Genomic DNA, 20376 nt, shown 5'->3' with positions numbered 1-20376 from the left:
CTGAAAGTGTAGGAACCTCAGTTCTGTACACACTCACCTGAAAGTGCAGGGGCCTCAGTTCTGTACACACTCACCTGAAAGTGCAGGGACCTCAGTTCTGTACACACTTACAATGTTGGGACCTCAGTTCTGTACACACTCACTGTAAGTGTAGGGGCCTCAGTTCTGTACACACTCACCTGAAAGTGCAGGGACCTCAGTTCTGTACACACTTACAATGTTGGGACCTCAGTTCTGTACACACTCACTGTAAGTGTAGGGGCCTCAGTTCTGTACACACTCACCATAAGTGTAGGGACATCAGTTCTGTACACACTCACCATAAGTGTTGGGATCTCAGTTCTGTACACACTCACCATAAGTGTAGGGACATCAGTTCTGTACACACTCACCATAAGTGTAAGTGTACACACTCAACTTTAACCCTTTCGCTGCCAGGAAAATAAGATTTAAGTGAAATCTATTTACCAGGGTTTTTAAAAATAAAAAAAAACAGGTATATATTTTTTTAAAATTCTGTGCTCTTTGTTACTGGAGAAAGACCCATGAAAGTATATATTTTCTGAAAGGTAAATGAATAAAGAATACAAAACACACGATGTTTTCCCATTTTATATATTTTCAGTGACATACTGTTGTTTTGAAATCAGTGTTTTGTATTTTGTCACATTTTCAACGTTTTCATTACAAACATTGGTCAGGTAATTTGCACTAAAATGTCATATTTTCTGGACAAATGGATAATACCTGGACACAAATTATACTAGAACAACCACAAAAAAAAATTAAAAAGAAAGAAACATACATAATGCATTGTGACCTCTCCAAGTGATAATATGGATGTTAGGCCACGCCCCCTCAGTCTCCACTCCCCTCCTCTCCACCCTCCTCTTCACCCCTCTTACACACCGTCACATCATCCAGTTCTCATCAGATCGTGTTGGCTGAGTGCCAAGAAAATCGCTTACATTGTGTCCTGCTAAAAATTTGGTTACTTTGTTTTGTCTGCTAGGGCTGTAAAGTTGGCATCACTCACTGACAGTCGTGTCTTGGCCAGTCTCTTCATTGTTCCCTTTATTTTCTGTCAAATCATCCAACAAAAGTTCATCACTGTCTTCTCCTTCGAATTTACACTGCAATTCTTTCTGAGCATCAGCTAAAGAAAGCAATCTTGGTTAGTTTCATGCATCCACGATCGCATGTCTTGAGCACAGGGTCCGACATTTTGTTGAGTGAGCAATGAGAGAAGCCAGGCAAACTGCGACAATAATCCAACCAAAATGTTCAAATAAAGGACTGCCTCATGACATAGATGGGGTTTCTAGCTATGAATAGAACCATCAATCTAGAAAGATTCCCCAAGCTAAAGCTACCAGCATTTTTGTCAACGAACTCAATGCAAACCAGGGAAAAGTCAGAATATTTCAATGACGAGTTATCTCGTCATTGTGGCAGCGAAGCGTACATGCTTGTGCTGACGAGTTATCTCGTCATATAGGCAGCCTAGGGGTTAAGTGTAAAGACCTCGGTTCTGTGCACATACTCACCTTTAAGTGTATGAGCCACAGTTCTGTACACACTCATCTGGGTGCTAATCATTTGAATGAGACGATAAACTGACGTCATGTGTGTAGCATGTGCTTAGCTCACACAAAAGAACCCACAGCAACAAAAGGGTTCTCCCTGGCAAAATTCTTCAGAAAAATCCATTTTGATAGGAAAACAAATACACTTACAGGCAGAAAAATATATGAAAAAAATGGGTGGTACTCTCACTGTAGCAATGTACTCTCCCTGGGGATAGCTACCCGAATTTCACAGTTTCTTCTTTTAATCTGTTGTGACAAAGTGTAATACAATACAATACATAAACTGTGGGGGCCACAGTTCTGTACACACTCACCTGTAAGTGTATGGCCCCATTTGCTCCAGGACTGGCTTGGCGCCTTGCTGTACCACCTCATCAGCATTGGCCACATGTTGCATCCACACCTGGAAGTAGATGGGTGCCGGCGGCTCCATCCAATTCTTGTAAGAAGTTGAGCCTTCCTTCAGAGGCAGGCTCTGAAACATGAATATATTTGAGTCCACAGTATCCATTTAAGTGTGTGTATGTATGTATATAATTTTTTTTGGGGGGTGGGGGCTCTGGGCAGGGGGTCTTTTTTTCTAACAGAGTTACCTTCACACACAGGCTCTGAAACAGTGTCCTCCACAAATATACTATAAACTATATATATACTATAATCTGCCTTGCAAACGCCCACCTCCACTTTGCACAAATTTCACTCTTAAGTTGGGAATGGGTGTTTTATCCTTTGCAGGAGCCCATTTCCTTACTTAGTTTCACTGTACCACACTGGCTGGGCTAGGAATAGTGGGATTGAGCAGAAACAGCTATTGAAACAAGACTGCATCATGGACTGATGGAGTGACATCACACTCTCACTGGGTTTTTCAATGATACATGGACATCTTGCACAGGCCTTCTATTCTTTAATTCTATATCTAAATCTGCACTGCTTTGTAAAGCAACATGATCACAAATAGCAAACTGAATTATTGGTAGTTCGTGAGAATTTTTTTCCTTTTTTTCCAAAGTCAAAGTGGGGGCTGGACGTTAACAAGGCATGTTACCCTATGTACAGTTTTTAACTCACTCCAGACAAATAGTTTTCTCCCTTGCTTTTCCCTACAGACAGGCAGAAAAATATATGAGGGTTTGGAAAAAAATCACAAAAAATACAAAACATAAAGTAATTGAATGAAACTCACTGTATTTGACCCACTCACCCCTCTCCTCACGTCGTGTGAACGCCCACCCCCCTCCCTCTTCACTTCTCTCTCAGAAACTGAGTCACTATCAGTACCTTCTTGCTGGAAGCTTTCTTCACTGCAGATACTTTATTCAACATCTTCATCATCCTCGTCGATGTCAAAACCTTCAGTTTGAAGCATTTCAATCATTTCAGCAGAGGTAAAAGCTGCTGTCGTGATCTAGTTTGCTCCAAAATTTCAACTTGTATCGCCTGCGACACCATTTTCCATACGTATGCAGATGAGCTTGTCGTGTGGGGTACTGAACTCGCTGGCTCACTGTGGAGTGTGTTGTTACGAAATCTCATGAAGAAACTTTCCATTCAACCCTTGACACGTTCACAATACCCAGTGTAACTGCGATTGTTATGCTACCCCATGAGGAAAACCTGGAAAAATTCTTAATTGTCGAAACCACTATAGCATTCTGTCATCCGGAACGCTACCTTTTGTCAGGAACGCTACAGCGCTCCATCGGCAAGAGTGAGTTAACTCACTCCAGACAAATATTTTCTCCCTTACTTTTCTCTACAGATGATCCATTCATTAGGGTTAGGAAAAAAATCACAAAAAATACAAAACAAAGTAACTGAATGAAACTCACTGTACTTGACCCACTCACCCCTCTCCTCACGTCGTGTGAACACCCACCCCCCTCCCTCTTTACTGCTCTCAGAAGCTGAATCATTATCAGTACCTACTTGCTGGTAGCTTTCTTCACTGCAGATACTTTATTCAACGTCTTCATCATCCTCGTCAATGTCGAAACCTTCAGTTTGAAGCATTTCAATCACTTCAGCAGCGGTAAAAGCCACTGTCATGATCTAGTTTGCTCCAAAAATTTCCACTTGTATCGCCTGCGACGCCATTTTCCATACGTATGCAGATTAGCTTGTATGGGGGTCCTGAACTCACTGGCTCAATGTGGAGTGTGTTGTTACGGAATCTCATGAAGAAACTTTCCATTCGACCCTTGACACGTTCCCAATGCCCGGTGTAACTGCAATTGTTATGCTACCCCATGAGGAAAACATGGAAAAAATTTTAATTGTCGAAACCGCTATAGCATTCCGTTGTCCAGAACACTACCTTACATCAGGAATGCTATAGCATTCCATCGTCCAGAGTTGATTTAACCTGAAATGGTGGGTGGGCATTTGCCAGATGCTGGGCAGTTACATGAAAGATTACAGTATATTAACCCTTTCAGCCCTTTAAGGTCTTCTGTTTGTGCAATCCTCCCTGCCTGGCATGTTTTGGCCTGGCTGCATCAACTCATTCAACGGGAAGGGGTGCTTCACTTCAGGCACAAATTTACAGCAATCACTCAACCAATAGCTACCGAACTTCACATAATGACTGAAATATGATTTTGACATAAGTTTCTGAAGTCTCAAGACAAGGGATGCATTAGTTTACTTGTAACTTAAAATTTAAGACAGCAATAGTAAAATGTCTGCTTCTGTTGATGTTGAAGGTTGTGGGCTATCTTCTTGATTGAAATGTCTGCCACTTTGTCTAGACCGGTTGCTAATTTAATCTCCTTCACATTCCCAAGAAATGTTGGATGAATTATTACAAGACAGATCATCACTATATGGGGCAAATTCGCTGCTAGAGTCCATCATAATTTCACTCAGCACTTAATGCGCAGTAAGTCTTTGACGTTTTACCTTATCAATGCGAAAAAAAACAGATAAAAAAAAAATCACACTAATCATTTGATTTTTGGACCGAAACTTCGTGTTCAAATGAGGAAGGAAGTTAAGTTGGAGTCACTTCCCTTACACAGCAGTTTAATGCATAGTAATGAGCTGATGAACCAGTTTAAATAAACTGGTTTCTTTGCCTGCCTGTCAGGCGGGCTCAGGCAGAGAACGGCGATCAGCAGCACACGCCTCTCAGGCGGGCGCAGGGTTGAATGAGTTAATACATATATTTATACACAGTCCAGGTTTGGTTCAGGACACCATAATGGGTGCGTTTGTGCATGTGTGTGTGTGGAAACTAAAATTCATGTGCAAATGTTTAATGTCTTATGATGAACACGGAAAATACAACAGTCATTACTAAACTTTATTCTGTAATGCTGAAACACTGACTTATGCTGACTGTTCTGGATAGTGAATGTTTACAATATTGTCCAGTAAAAGACCCGATAAAAACCCTATGTAAAAAGAAGTGTGTCTTCAGCTTTTCCTTTTCCGGCTCTGATGGGAAAATGACAGCTCCAATTTGATTTTTCATCACAGAAAAAAAATACCGGCAGGCCACAAACACTGCTATAAGTTTTGCAAAGGTACATTTTTTGTGTTGCCCTAACATCAAAAATAATATTAAAAAGAAACAAAAAAAACCTACACAATCTCTCAGTTTTGCAAGTTTCAGAAAATAAATCTGCTTTAGCCTACTCTGGATTTGAAATTTGCGCAGTCAGTCAAAGGGACAGGGACGAAGGCAGACCAATCCAGTATTCAGGTTCTAAATTTAGCAGCCGTCAAGGTCATTGAATGGTCAGTCCTGCACCCGTAATCAATATCTGTGTCTTCAACGAAAGAAACTACTTGTCTGAAATAAGAACAGAAAAAAATCCAGCTTAGCTTATAGAAATGGGTTAGTTCTTCTCCATGTATACCTGTGACAATCTTGGTTTAAATCTCTCCAAATATCATTTAATTCTAAATCGTTTATCATATTTTCTACCATCTCTCCAGCTTTTGGATTGTTAACATTTTTGTAATTACAGTAATCTCTCGCTGGATCTAATACTAAATTAAAATCTCCACCAATTATTGTATCACTAACATTGAAATCTTAATTTTTTCACTTAAAGTATTATAAAACTCTGGGTTATCTCTATTAGGGCCATATACATTAACAGTCATTTTGTTGAATTTCATCACATTGTGTAAACAAAGTGAGTCTATGTTTTAACCCGGTGTTCGGTTGTCTCTGTGTGTGTGTGTGTGTGTGTGTGTGTGTGTGTGTGTCCGTGGTAAACTTTAACATTGACATTTTCTCTGCAAATACTTTGTCAGTTGACACCAAATTAGGCATAAAAATAGGGAAAATTCAGTTCTTTCCAGTCATCTTGTTTAAAACAATATTGCACCTCTGGGATGGGCACAAAAAAATAAAAAATGAAGCCTAATTATATGCAAACTGCATTTACTGTTATATTTATATTTTTTGTATTCTCTAAACTTGGCACTTTGATCTGATATTCTGACCCAACAACAAGAGCAGTCATTATTATCATTTTTTGTTCAAACAGGAACTTATTTTGCTAAGCATGGAAGTTTTATTTATTTTGCAAACGTTTTGGTGCAGATAGTAAAAAAGGGAAATTACTCTGTAATTATGCTAGGGGAATTAATTTGCTTTAAACTGATCTTTCTCATCTTAAACATTACATTTTGAAATTATACTCAATACATAAAAAGCTTGGATTTTTTTTTTTTTTTTTTAAGTGTATCACAAGTGAGTCTTGAAGGCCTTGCCTCTCTTGTTGTTTTTTTTGTTTTTTTACCTTAAACTCAAAATTGTTGTTAAAAGTACAGCACCCCCTTTTGCATTTGATGCATGGCTTGAGAAATAAGCTTGACAAACCCATTCTGAAATAATGTAACTTTCGATATTTTTCTCAAAGTGAGCTTGAAAGAAATAAATTGAGCATTTTTTGTTCCTCAAGTGATGAAATACATCTCTTCTTTTTTGACTAGTCTTCAAGCCTTGACAATTGACTGTGACAATTGTTATGGAGCTATCCATCTTGCATAATATAAATAATACATTGTTGAAATGATAGCAACCCGTCCATTTCTCTAGCCGAGCCAACAAAAAAGATAATATTATTTCAAGAAGCCTTCTTTTTAAAGTGAACATATGAAACTGAATAACAAATGAGACAAAATGAGCAGAATAACCAGCAAACCTCCTAGGTACAATCACACTCATACACACAGAAACTGGGACAATCTGAATTTGACCATTTTGTTGATGATGTACAGAAGCTAACATGATATGTACCTTATTTTAAACATATACACAAAATCATATACCATGACATATATACAACAGCAATAATTCCAAAGGGGCGCATCACACATCTAACATGCAAAAAAGAAAAATTAAGACTGCCAAACCATCAAATCCAGAAATCACCAAATAAAACAAAATAAAACAAAAATAATAATATTAATACTAATAATAACCGGACATTTATAAGTGCTTTCCTCATTGCACAAAGCGCTTTACGATCCACACACACACATGCATACGAAGCACACTCAGTCCTCAACTCCCAATCATGCAAAATAAACATCAATGCCCATACAAACTTGTACGTACAATACATACATACATACATACACACATGCTTGTATGCGTCCATCCATCCATACATATGCATACACGTACACATTCGACGCACACACAATGCAGTATTACAAATATACCTACACAATCAACTACTTTCATGTATGAGAGAGGGTCTAGAGGAAATGCTGCTGGAAGAGGAAAGTCCTGAGGTTAGATTTAAACGAAGGCAGTGAGTGGCTGTGACTGACGTGGTGAGGCAAAGAGTTCCATATTTGAACAGCAGATGATGAAAAGGCTCGATCACCATGCTGTTCTCTTTTGTATTTTGGGGTGTGTAAGGTTCTATCATCAGCAGCAGAACAAAGAGAACGGGAGGGTGCACAGATTTGAAAAATGTCAGAGAGGTATTAGGTGAGGTGCAGTTCCAGATGTGACATGGTAGCAAAGACAGGCAGCTTTGTATTTGATTCTTTGCTCTATGGGTGACCAGTGGAACTCTTTTATATGGGGTGTGCAGTGTGTGTGGATCTTTTTTGCTTTAAAAATCAGTTTGGCGGTGGAGTTTTGTACCTGCTGTAGTGGTGTGAGGAGTGTTTACAGACAACCGATGAAAAGAGAGTTGCAACAGTCTAATCTAGAGAGAATGCATGAACTAACTAGTGTTTTGGTTGCGAGTGTGAGGTATTGTCGTATGGAGCTCAAAGTGGTAGTTCAAAGTAGGCTTCTTGACAGGTTTTACTGATGTGATACTGCATAGAAAGATCTTTATCGAGGAAAAAGCCAAGGTCACAGACATGATCAGAGAATGAGAAAGAAGAGTTAACAAGACCGAAAGTGGAGGGCAGGGAAGTGGCATCTACTGTTGGTGGAAGGAGTCTGAGAGTTTCAGTCTTATCATTGATTAGTTTCAGTTTGTTTTCTGTCATCCAATTTTTCAGATCTGTGACAGTCTTGGAGAGTTTGAATAGGATGTTCATATTTGGAGTGGAATCAGAATGTTTAAGTTGTGTATCATCAGCACATATTTCATAATGGATGGAATAAGTGTCAATGAGTTGTGTGAGTAGAGTGGTGTAGAGTATGAAAGGCACTCGGCCCAGCACAGAGCCTTGGGGAATGCCAAAATTAAGAGTGGATTTAGAAGATCAATTTCTGATTCCAAGAACAATTTGCTTTCTGTCAGAGAGATAAGATCAGCACCAGTTGAGGGCAGAGCTTGTAATTCCAAAAGTTTGATTTAAATGTGAAAGAAGAATGTCGTGATCTATCGTATCGAAGGCTGCAGAAAGGTCCAAAAGTAGAACTTGAAGAACAAAAATTTTGTCTTGGTCTAGAGAATTCAACAGATCATTTACAATGCGTAGAAGAACGGTCGATGTGCAGTGCCCAGGCCTACAAGCAGACCGGTGATCGCTGAGTATTGAGTGAGAGGTTACATGAGAGAAAAGTTAATGGAGCACGAGTCATTCAAGAAGTTTGGAGAGGTATGGCAAGTCAGAGATAGGTCTGTAAGGGTTCAGGTTTGTTTTCTTCAGTTGAGGTTTCATTATGGCTGTTTCAAATTCAGGAGGAAAGACACCAGAAATGAGAGATTTGTTCATAATATGAGTAATGGCAGACAGAAGAGGATCTAAGTGTTGGAACAGAAACCTGGTGGGCACAGACACAGACACTTGCAGTGTTGGTCAGGTAATTAGAGCAACACACCCAAAGACACATCCGTGAAGTGGATGACACTCGACTGTGTGGTCCAGTCTTCCCATTTCAGCCTATAGCACACTCAACTTTGGGTAGGAGCCGGCCATGGGCCGAAAAACCCACCTCCACTGGGATTCGAACCCATGTCCTCCCAGCCGTCAATCCGTAACACTAACCACTTTGCCACAGCGGCTGGTTGCAAAATAATTTTTCTCACAGTCTTCAGTAACAGAATCAAACTCAGAGAAAGGTGGAGACATGTTGTGTGACTGTGAGGCTGAGTGGAAACTGTTTGTTACAGAAGAAGTCTGCAAATATGTTCAGAAGGAGCTTTAGATCTGTGACAGATGGTAGCAAAACTAGTTTGATCTTGCCAAGAAGGGACGACATGTTCTGAAACAACTACTTGCACATGCGTGAACTGGACACCAGTGATGAATAGAACGCGGTCTTTGCTGTGTCAAGTAGAGCAGCAACTTTACACTTTGCGGAATCGTAGAATTGCTTACGCACATTGAGCCATGACTTACATCACTTGAATATAAATATTCAAGGCTTTCTAGAAAAAGTGCAGGTGAATGGACCAGCAAAGCCGAGTATAAGAAAAGAAGAGACGACAGAAAGGAATGAGAAACGGAAAACCAGAAACAAAGAGAGCGAAAGAAAAGGGAAATTTTTAGCACATAATTTCTAGAAGGTAGGGATACTATTTATACTAAAAGGGCCCCTGGCATCCCAACGGGGATGGGGGAGTGAAATTGTCATCATACTGATAAGGGGTGGGTGGTAGGTAAGGGTGAATAAACAACTTTTGTCCAGGGCACTCGAATCACACACATATCATGTTGTTTCCTTTTTTATTTTTACATCACTCACTATAGTGGAGTGATGGCCTAGAGGTAACGCGTCCGCCTTGGAAGCGAGAGAATCTGAGTGCGCTGGTTCGAATCACTGTTCAGCCGCCGATATTTTCTCCCCCTCCACTAGACCTTGAGTGGTGGTCTGGACGCTAGTCATTCGGATGAGACGATAAACCGAGGTCCCGTGTGCAGCATGCATTTAGCGCATGTAAAAGAACCCACGGCAACAAAAGGGTTGTTCCTGGCAAAATTCTGTAGAAAAATCCACTTCGATAGGAAAAAACATATAAAACTACACGCAGGAAAAAATACAAAAAAATGGGTGGCGCTGTAGTGTAGCGACGCGATCTCCCTAGAGAGAGCAGCCCAAATTTCACACAGAGAAATCTGATGTGATAAAAAAAGAAATACAAATACAAACACAAATACAAATACATATCCATGATCTGCATGCATGCAATCCAAGTAAAAACACGTCAAATTTCGAAACTGGTGTGTGAGGGGTAGGGTTAGCAAGGGACATGAGCAAAGAGAGTAGAGTTAGGAAGGGACATGAGCAAAGAGAGGTTTCAGAATGACACTGTACAACATGAAAACAGTTCATTGTAACCAGTTTTACCTGCAAAAGCACTTTACAATTTGACCATGAAACCTGTAGTCTTCCTGCGCATGCCCATGCATCTGTGCATGCGTATGCAAGCACACAAATGAGCGCACGCGGGCACATGTGTGATCATGCATGCAGTGTTGGTTGTGTTGTTGATGCTGCGCGATGTCAGCATGTCCATCTGTCTGTCCATCCGACCATGTGTCAATGTGTACATACATCTACCCTCACTTCCCCCCACCCTCAATCCCTTTCCTTTTTCCAAATTCATCATGGCACACAATCAAAAACACATAGCATGGCAAAACCACACCCACACAGAAAACTGACCATGGCAAAACTCTTAAAATTTCAAGCAGTAAACACAAAGCATGGCGAAATTACACCCACACACAAAATTGACCAAAGAAAAACTCATACAATTTCAGGCAATAAACATAAAGCATGGTCATATTACACCCACGCACAAAAAAGATGACTAAAGCAAAAAAAAACATTATTTCAAGCTGAGCATCCCAACCAGGACATGTCTACACAACACACACACACACACACACACACACACACACACACACACACACACACATATATATATATATATATATATATATATATATATACATGCTGATTTTGCTTGTTTCCTTAATATAGTAGGCATTTTTCATACAATGTGAAACATCTTAACTCATTCCGGACGATGGAGTGCTATAGCAGTTTCGACAATTAAAATTTTTTCCACATTTTTCTCATGGGGTAGCATAACAATCGCAGCTACACCGGGCATTGTGAACGTGTCAAATGGAAAGTTTATTCATGAGATTTCGTAACAACACACTCCAAAGCGAGCCAGTAAGTTCAGGACCCCACACAACAAGCTAATCTGCATATGTATCAAAAATGACGTTGCAGGCGATACAAGTGGAAATTTTTGGAGCAAACTAGATCACAACAGCGGCTTTTACCACAGCTGAAGTGACTGAATGCTTCAAACTGAAGGTTTCGACATTGATGAGGATGATGAAGACATTGAATAAAGTATCTGCAGTGAAGAAAGCTACCAGCAAGTAGGCACTGTTAGTGACTCTGCTTCTGACAGCAGTGAAGGGGGAGGGGGGTGGGGGTTCACACGACGTGAGGAGAGGGGTGAGTAGGTCAAGTACAGTGAGTTTCATTCAGTTACTTTATGTTTTGTATTTTTTGTGATTTTTTTTTCCTAACCCTAACAAATGGGTTGTCTTTTGGGAAAAGCAGGGGAGAGAACTATTCGTCCGGAGTGAGTTAATCATGTATACATTTTCATTTTTTTGCCTGACTTTGTTTAGTTTGTTTAGTACTCCCTTTTCACTTTTCCCTTCCTTTCCACCTTTTTCCTCCTCTCCTCTTCCTTCCCCCCACATCATCTAGGAAATAAACAAATCATTGTAACATCTCATACTCTTCATACGGGATGGTTCTTTTCTTCTTTCCTTTTCCTTTTCTTCCTCTTTTTTTTTTTTTTTTTTATTTTTTTTTTTTTTCTCTACTTTCCCCACAAATTCTCGCTTTTTCACCATCAATTCTGCTTTAGAAATATCACTAAATTGTTGTTGACTGAGGAAGTATGTCTGTCTGTCTCTATGTCAGTCTGTCTGTCCATCTGACTATCAATGAGTGTGTATTTGTCAGTGTTCCCAAATACATCAAGGAGCTCATCAATGCAAATAAAGCATGGTAAAATTACACCCATGCGCAACAATGATCAAAGCAAAAATCATATTGCAAGGTGTGCCACACCAATCAGGCACACGTCCGCACACACACACACACACACATACACACACACATGCACGTGCCCTCACACTTAAGTAGAAAATCAAGGTGAAAGGCCATCCATCTGCCTCCCCCATCCCCTCTCCCCCACACCTTTTTTTTTCTCTTCTCTCTTCTTTTTCCACCTCCACCACATCTCTTGTACACATTGTTTAAGTTTACAAGAAACAAGAAAAAATTCCCCCTCCCGTTCAGCGTTCAGGAAAAAAAGTTTCCTTCTTCTATTTTCCCTTACACCCCCTCCCCAACACTACATATCCCCACATCATTTGGAAATTGGAGGTAGATTAAAAGAAAAAATGAAAGGCAAGCAGGAATAAATGATCAATAGAAGAATATTCAAATCTCCATTTGATATCACCCTTACACCCTACATTGCCTAATAAAATGCACAATTAACAGCAAAAACTGAGAAAGAGAGAAAAAACTTATAGTAAAACAAAGCAAAAATAATAAATGAATATGTGTGGTTCGTCTGTTGGGATCAACGAGGAACATCTAGTCATCCTGGGGGTGGGTGGGTTGGGCTCTGTGGGTGCGCAGATGACTGGTCAGGCCAATCCGCGCCCGGAAGGTTCTGACGCAGTGTGGACAGGGGATCGTGGCGGCTGTTGGGGACTTCCTTGCACTGCTTTTCCTGGCCTGTCTGCGTTGCTCTGCTGCAGCGATTCTGTTGGCCTCACAGGATTTGGCGCCTTTGTGGACAGCTGAACGCCACTTTGGTCTGTCCATTGCATTCAGCTCCCATATGTCATGGCTGATGTTGAAGGCCTTCAGAGAAGCTTTCAGAGTGTCTTTGAAGCGCTTCTTTTGGCCTCCATGGGAGCGCTTGCCATGTTGGAGTTCGCCGTACAGCAGTTTCTTGGGGAGCCGGTGGTCTGGCATGCGAACTACATGGCCTGCCCAGTGCAGCTGGGCCTGCATCAAGATGGTGTAGATGCTGGGCAAGTTTGCACGAGTGAGCACCTCTGTGTCAGGGATCTTCTCTTGCCACTTTATGCCGAGAAGTTTTCTGAGGCTGGTGGTGTGGAAGTGGTTCAGCTTTTTGGCGTGGCGTTTGTAGACCGTCCATGATTCACATCCACAGAGCAGTGTGGTGAGAACTATGGCCTTGTATACTTTGAGCTTCGTCGAGTGACGCCTCTCCTGTTCCAAACATTCTCATGGAGTCTGCCGAAGGCAGCGCTGGCTTTGGCGAGTCTGGCATTCACCTCGTCATCAATGACAACTGTGCGAGAGAGTATACTGCCCAGGTATGTGAACTTGTCCACTGCGCTCAGTCGTTGCCCGTTGATGAAGATGTTTGGTTCAACGTAATGCTTTCCTGGAGCTGGCTGGTGCATCACTTCAGTCTTCTTTGTGCTGATTGTGAGGCCAAAGTTGTCATAGGCAGCAGAGAACTTGTCGACACTGTGTTGCATGTCAGCTTAGGAGGCAGCGTTGAGAGCGCAGTCATCAGCAAACAGGAAGTCTATGACGGTGTTTGTCCTCACCTTGGTTTTTGCTTGAAGCCTCCTGAGGTTAAAGAGTGAGCCATCTGTGCGGTACCTGATGCCAATGCCTACGTCAGGGTCTCTGAAGGCATCTGTCAGCATGGCTGAAAACATGAGACTGAACAGGGTGGGGGCAAGAACACACCCTTGCTTGACTCCGTTGGAGACAGGGAATGGTTCTGAAGTCTCTCCGTTGTCTTGGACTCGGGCCAGCATCCCATCATGTAGCTGCCGTATGATGGTGATGAACTTTCTGGGACACCCGTACTTTGCCATGATTCTCCAAAGGCCATCTCTGCTAACAGTATCGAAGGCCTTGGTCAGATCGACATACGTGGAGTAAAGGTCGGCGTTCTGTTCCTGACACTTCTCCTGGAGCTGCCTGGCAGCAAACACCATGTCGATAGTCCCGTGTTCTTTCCGGAAGCCACACTGGCTCTCTGGTAGGAGACCTTGCTCAAGGTGTGCTATGAGACGATTGAGTAGCACTCTGGCCAGAGTTTTGCCTGCTACGGACAGCAGGGATATTCCACGATGGTTGTCACAGGCCTGACGATTTCCTTTGCGCTTGTACAGGTGTATGATGAAAGCGTCTTTGAAATCCTAAGGAACTGCCTCATGCTGCCAGATGAGCTGGAACAGCTGATGAAGCTTCTCAGTCAGCGCCATACCACCTTCTTTGTAGACCTCAGCTGGAATGGAGTCTGAGCCAGGTGCTTTGCCATTGGATAGCAGACGGATAGCTTTCTGGGTCTCCTCCAAAGTTGGAATGGCATCCAACAACTCAATGACTGTCACCTGTGGGAGTCGGTCGATGGCTTCATCATTGATGGTGGAAGGGCGGTTCAGTACGCTGTCAAAGTGTTCAGCCCATCTCTCAAGTATCCCGTCCTTGTCAGTGATCAGGGTAGAACCATCAGCACTGAGGAGTGGAGCAGATCCGGAGGTGGTGGGACCGTAAACTTCTTTCAGGCTGTTATAGAAGTTCTTCATGTCGTTCCTGTCTGCAAAGCCCTGGATCTAATCAGCTTTGTTGCTCAACCAGGAATCCTGCATCTGCTGCAGCTTCAGCTGGATGGTGCTGCGTGCGCTCTTCAGTATGTCTTTCTTTGACTGTGACTTGGGATCTTCAATGTGGGCTCTGTAGGCTTGGCGTTTGTCTTCTAGCAGCTGCTTGATCTCAATGCAGTTCTCATCAAACCAGTCTTTGTGCTTCCTGACAGAAGGCCCCAGGCACTCCATGGCAGTGTTGTACACCGTCTCATGCAGTGCGCCCCATGCTGCCTCCACATTCTGGTTGTCCAGCACAGTGGACTCAAGGCGTTCCTCCAGGGTGTCAGCAAAGCTCTGCTTGATGTTGCCTAGCTCCAGCTTGTTGACATTCAGGCGTTTGAGTGCTTTCATGCCCTGAGGCCGTCTCTTGGGCTGGATGTGGAGGTTGAGCTTGGAGACGATAAGGCGGTGGTCTGTCCAGCACTCGGCGCCGCACATGGCCCTCGTGACTCGTACGTCCTGCCTGTCCCTCCTCCTGACGATGACAAAGTCGATGAGATGCCAATGCCCAGAGTGAGGATGCATCCATGACGTCCTGTTACGGGTAAGGAGGCAGAAGATGGGTGATACGAAGGTCGTGCTCGGCACATGTCTGGAGAAGTAGCTGGCCATTGCTGTTACAGTTACCAACCCCATGCTTCCCAATCACACTTTCCCAGGATGTGCTGTCACAACCAACTCTCGCGTTAAAGTCACCAAGAATGATGAGCTTGTCTGTGTTGGGAACAGTGGTGATGACAGCGTTCAGGTCCTCACAGAACTTGTCCTTGATCTCATCTGGGTTGTCATGGTGGGTGCGTAGGCACTGACAATGGTGGTAAACTTCTTCCCGTTGCATATAGGGAGTTTCATCGTCATCAGGCGATCATTCACTCCTTTCGGGGGGCCAGCCAGCTTGCCAACAAGGGCTGTCTTCACTGCAAAGCCAACTCCAGCCTCACGTCTCTCTTCAGGTCCGCGACCACTCCAAAAGAAGGTGCAGCCTGCACCTCGCTCACAGAGTTCGCCTTCTTCTGCCAGTCTGATCTCACTTAAGGCGATGTCGATGTTGTACCTGGCTAATTCACTCGCAATGAGTGCTGTGCGTCTCTGTGGTCTGGCTGAGTCGCCTCTGTCCAGAAGCATACGCACGTTCCAATGGTCAATGGGGTGCTCCTTGTTTTCTTCTTTCTTTCCTTTCGACCGCTTGAGTAGGGTCCCCGTCAGCTGCGGTATGCTCACTAGGGTGGTGTGGAGCAGGCAATGTTTAGGGAACCTTTTCTAGCCCCTTCCTCATGCCATGGAGGTAAGCAGTGCTGTCCTGAAGGGGGCTGCTCAGTCGCTCAGGAGGCTGCCGATCTCCACCGCTGCTCCAGTCGGTGAAAAACGCCCCTATGGCCTGAGCAGCCTGTGTGCAGGTCCGCGGCTACGACTGCCAGTGTACCCACACCTGTCGCTTTGTCGCTCGCCTGTCGCCACAGGGCTTGGGGAAAATGACGGTATGGGATGAAGGATGACTGATGACTTGCGCAATGACTTTGTTTATAGTGAGGAGGAGTTGCGCACCGTTGACCTCACTCTCTTGTCTGAGACCGTCTGTATCCAGTGGCAAGAGGAGGTCAAGACGACTGGAGATGGAAATGGATGCAGTGGATGACCAGGATGTCCTATGTGCCTCATCCTGCCCTCAGCACTCCACAGTGCTCTGCTGCAAGCGCCTTCCTCTCCGTTGAACCATGAAGGTTTCTTCCGCAGAGTCCACCAGATCCAGTCTTCACATGCTTGGGTAGACAAGCCTTAACTCACTGAGGGTTTGAGACCCGTCGGCTACCCTCACCCAGTTTAGCCAACCTGTCAAAGCTGTTGCCCGGGGGTTGGGCACTGCCACATGCTAGCAGCTTCTAGGACCCATAGGTGACAGCTGGGTGCCGGTGGGGGCCAACAGAGGATGAACCACTCCCGGAAGAGCGTGACAAGCCCTCCCTCTAGAGGTACTACCCCTCCCGTGCACAGAGTGATGCAAACCAAGTATTATAAGGCCCCTCCCACAGTCCCCCGGTTTTGAAGTGTGGTCCGTGGCCAAAGTCAGATAAAACATTTTCGTTTCATTTTGTTTCTTTATCCTCTCAACATTTCTTTGTCTGATGCCAACCCTATCACATACAAGAATCATACCTAAACCACATTCGCTCTCTTTAATTTGAAAGCAGCTCTTTGTAATGATGCCACCCTTCCCCGAACAAGAAACACATCTAAACCACATTCACTATCTTCAAAACAGTTCTTTACAATGTTGCTGCTCTATCCCATACAAGAATCATATCTAAATCACTATAGATTAATTCCCTTCAACACAGTTCTCTGCAATGATGCTGTCCTGTCAATTCCAAGAATCTTATCTCCAATGAACTATTCCCTATTATCAGTCTCTAACCATCATAAAACAATCACACACATAAACATGCACAAACACATAATTTGTTTTTTCTTAATGCTGTGATAAAATTTGGGACCTTAGCACAAATGCTTTCCATGTTTTCTTTTAGTTAAATAAGGGTCACGTTGCTGGTTGTGCTTGTGACAGACGAAAAAAATAAAATAAAATAATGGAGTCACTGTTACTCCGCACAGTAGCTCTTATCCATTCCTCTAATGCTTCTCACTCCAATGCAAAATGATACCATTCTCATGAAAATGCATTACATTCACTGACAGTCTACACTACTAACTAATTTCAGAACAAAGAGAAAAACATGAAAAGCAGCATGCCATACTTCTACAATGTTGAAGCTGACAATGGGTTGTGCCATTCGCTCCCATCCCCCAAACAAGCAGTGGCCATCTTCAGCTCTCCAGGGTTTCAATATCATGTCGAATCTCGATTTTATAAATCATAACTTGAAGTGACACTTGAATATCTTGAGCACTACAAATGGCTATACAAACATTCTTGGCAACAATGAGTTTCAGCTTCAATTTCAATTTCTCAAGAAGGCGTCACTGCATTCGGACAAATCCATATACGCTACACCACACCTGCTAGGCAGATGCCTAAGAGTAGCATAACCCAACGTGCTTGTCAGGCCTTGAGTGCATGCTTCATGTACCTATCATAGTGGATTTCTTTTTACATAATTTTGCCATAGGACACCACTTTTGTTGCCATGGGTTCTCTTTTCATGCGCAAAGTGTGTGCTGCACACAGGACCTTGGTTTATCGTCTCATCTGAAAGACAAGACGCTCAGTTTGATTTCCCAGTAAAACTTGGGAGAAAGGGTGAGAGCAGGATTCAAACCCACACCCTCACAGACTCTCTCTATTGGCAGCTGAGCGTCTTAACCATATTTAACGTGAGTATTTGATATTCTGCATGCGTATAGCAAAGAAGGTTCAGGCACTAGCAGGTCTATGTTGACCTGGGAGATCGGAAAAAATCTCCACCCTTTACCCACCATGTGCCGTTACCAAGATTTGATCTGGACCCTCAGACTGGAAGTCCAATACTTTAACCACTCAGATTGTTGCGCCGGTCATGGGTTATTTCACGTGATATTGTGCCAAATCTTGATTAGAAAGGTCATGTTTTTGGGCTTGAATCATTGCACCTATTCAAATGAAAATTTTCGCAGTGTTGCAAGAGGGATATGATAAATGACATGCTGAGTGTAGTCGATCCTTCCAATCAAGAAATAGTCTACTACCCATAACATGAACCCGATCCGACACCTACAGTCTCAAGCCACTGTTTTTTGTTTTTGTTTACATTTTCATGTATTGCAGGACAACGAAAAGAGCAAGAAGGCTGCACGATAATTTAGTGACTGAATAAAACGGAGTATGGCTGCCTACATGGCGGGGTATAAATGTCCACTCGCAAGTGAACGTGGGAGTTGCAGCCCATGAACGCATAAAATGAAGAATGTGCATCCTATTTTCGTAAAATAATGTTCAAAATAGAGTAAAAAACCAATGAATTACATCATCTACTGATGATAATATCCGAAACGAAGATCTGTGGGAGCGAGCGGGACAGGAACCAGTGGCCAAACAGATACTGCCGAGGAAGTGGGGCTGAATCGGACACACCCTGAGGAAGCCAGCGTCCAGCATCACACGCCAAGCCCTGAACTGGCACCCGCAGAGAAAGAGGAAGAGAGGCCGGCCTCGCAACAGCTGGAGGTGAGATACCGAGGCAGAGCTGAAGCAGCAATGGACCAAGTGGACTGGAATATGGCCAGAACAGCCCAGAACAGTGCGATGGCGAGGGGTCGTCGATGGCCTATGCTCCACCGGGAGCGATGGGCACAATGAATAAATGAATGACTAATGATAATAACAAAGCTTTTCATCTATGCACAAAAATTGACCATGAAATAGTAAAATAGGTAACTTTGGTCCCTGAACTTTGGACGCTAAATTAGGACTTTACTAGGTGAAGTGCTGTCTCCACTAAAATTGGTCATTACAGTGATTACCGGACATTACCATTTACACAGTCTTAGATTTAGAATATATATATATATATATAAAGATTACAAATAACGAAATACTCTTACAAATAACGAAATACTCACATCATCGACTTTATCGTGAATTAGGGTGTCGAAAACTTTGATGAGGACACATCCCGTCACCAACAAAACCAAACCTGTAATACAGAAACCCCATTTGCAGCATCGGCCTTTCGTGCAATTGACCATTTTTGTTGAAAAGGGGCCTTCCAGTTCTAACTCGTTTCCTTTGGCTTTTGCTAGCCTACTTGTCAACACCAGGCAATCATGCAGTCCAAAGTCAACACTGCCAAGTGCGCACAAACCAAGAATCAGTGACAGGGGCATGAACTCTCAGTGATACAATTGCGTTTGTGTTCATTCAATATTATTCATCCATTTGGAAACTAATTGTGCATCCTTAGGCTCGTCACTCACCCAACACAATATCTCAGCCCATAGCCGAGTCCAGTACACACAGACACACACACCGTGACACTTCATTTCCACTCACAACACAAATCAGCGGTCTCCCCCCCACCCCACCACACAGTGTTTATAAAATAACATTATATTAAGAAACACATATTTGGAATCAGTTATGCCTCTACTCTAAAAAATCATAAAATGTCAAATGGCAGGTAAATATTTTCTTTTCTGTTTAACCGATCTAAACATATCACGTTGGCCTACATTAAAAGATATGAAATTATAGTTAAATTATGATGTTGAACAAATTATGTAAAACTGATCGTGACTCGTTCGAACTGCCAGTAAAAACGTTTTACAAGATAAAAAACATATTCGTCTTCTACTTTATCTTTGCCTTTGTCAACTTGAAAAGCCGGACACCGCTGCGCGCACGCCGACGACAGCCGGTTCGAGAGCCTGAGTGTGTGTGTGTGTGTGTTTTCTTCAGTTTAACGTCTATTCACTATAAGTGTTTTTAGACGGAAATGAGTAAAGTAGTGTATAAAGGAAAGGGAATGCATGTGAATATTAGTGTAAAAAAATAAATAAATAATTAAAAAAAAATTTAAAGTTCATGTTATGTATCAGAGGAAAAGTATATAATAAGAAAAAGTCTAAAGAGGTTGTGGTGTGTATTGAATGAGTTGTCATGGGAAGGAGAATATGTATATCCATATCAACAAGTATTAACCTACAACAATGTAAATATAAATAACAGTATTAAATATAATACATCAAAGGAGGATACCAACTGGACTGGAGTTTAAAATTTCTGAAA

At 42.7% G+C, this 20376-nt stretch overlaps 1 protein-coding gene across 3 annotated transcripts in view; it reads right to left on the bottom strand.

Annotated features, from left to right (window-relative positions):
• Positions 1 to 19472, bottom strand: part of LOC143283910 (lysosome membrane protein 2-like) — a 179327-nt gene extending 159855 nt beyond the window's left edge. The window contains exons 1-2 of one of the 3 annotated variants that reach the window (XM_076590324.1): positions 19212 to 19472; positions 1904 to 2064 (exon numbers count right to left, since the gene is read on the bottom strand). In XM_076590324.1, coding sequence (XP_076446439.1) covers positions 1904 to 2064; positions 19212 to 19337 — 287 coding nt within the window. In that variant the 5' untranslated portion in view covers positions 19338 to 19472. The remainder of the gene's footprint in view (positions 1 to 1903; positions 2065 to 19211) is intronic. The other 2 variants (XM_076590326.1, XM_076590325.1) reach the window with 2 other exon arrangements.
• Between the last annotated feature and the right edge of the window lie 904 nt (positions 19473 to 20376).

The sequence above is a fragment of the Babylonia areolata genome, chromosome 7 (assembly GCF_041734735.1).
Source record: "Babylonia areolata isolate BAREFJ2019XMU chromosome 7, ASM4173473v1, whole genome shotgun sequence".
NCBI classification, from domain to species: Eukaryota; Metazoa; Mollusca; class Gastropoda; order Neogastropoda; family Buccinidae; genus Babylonia; species Babylonia areolata.
Note: the sequence above shows the minus strand (reverse complement) of the source record. Positions and strands in the feature narration are given on the sequence as shown.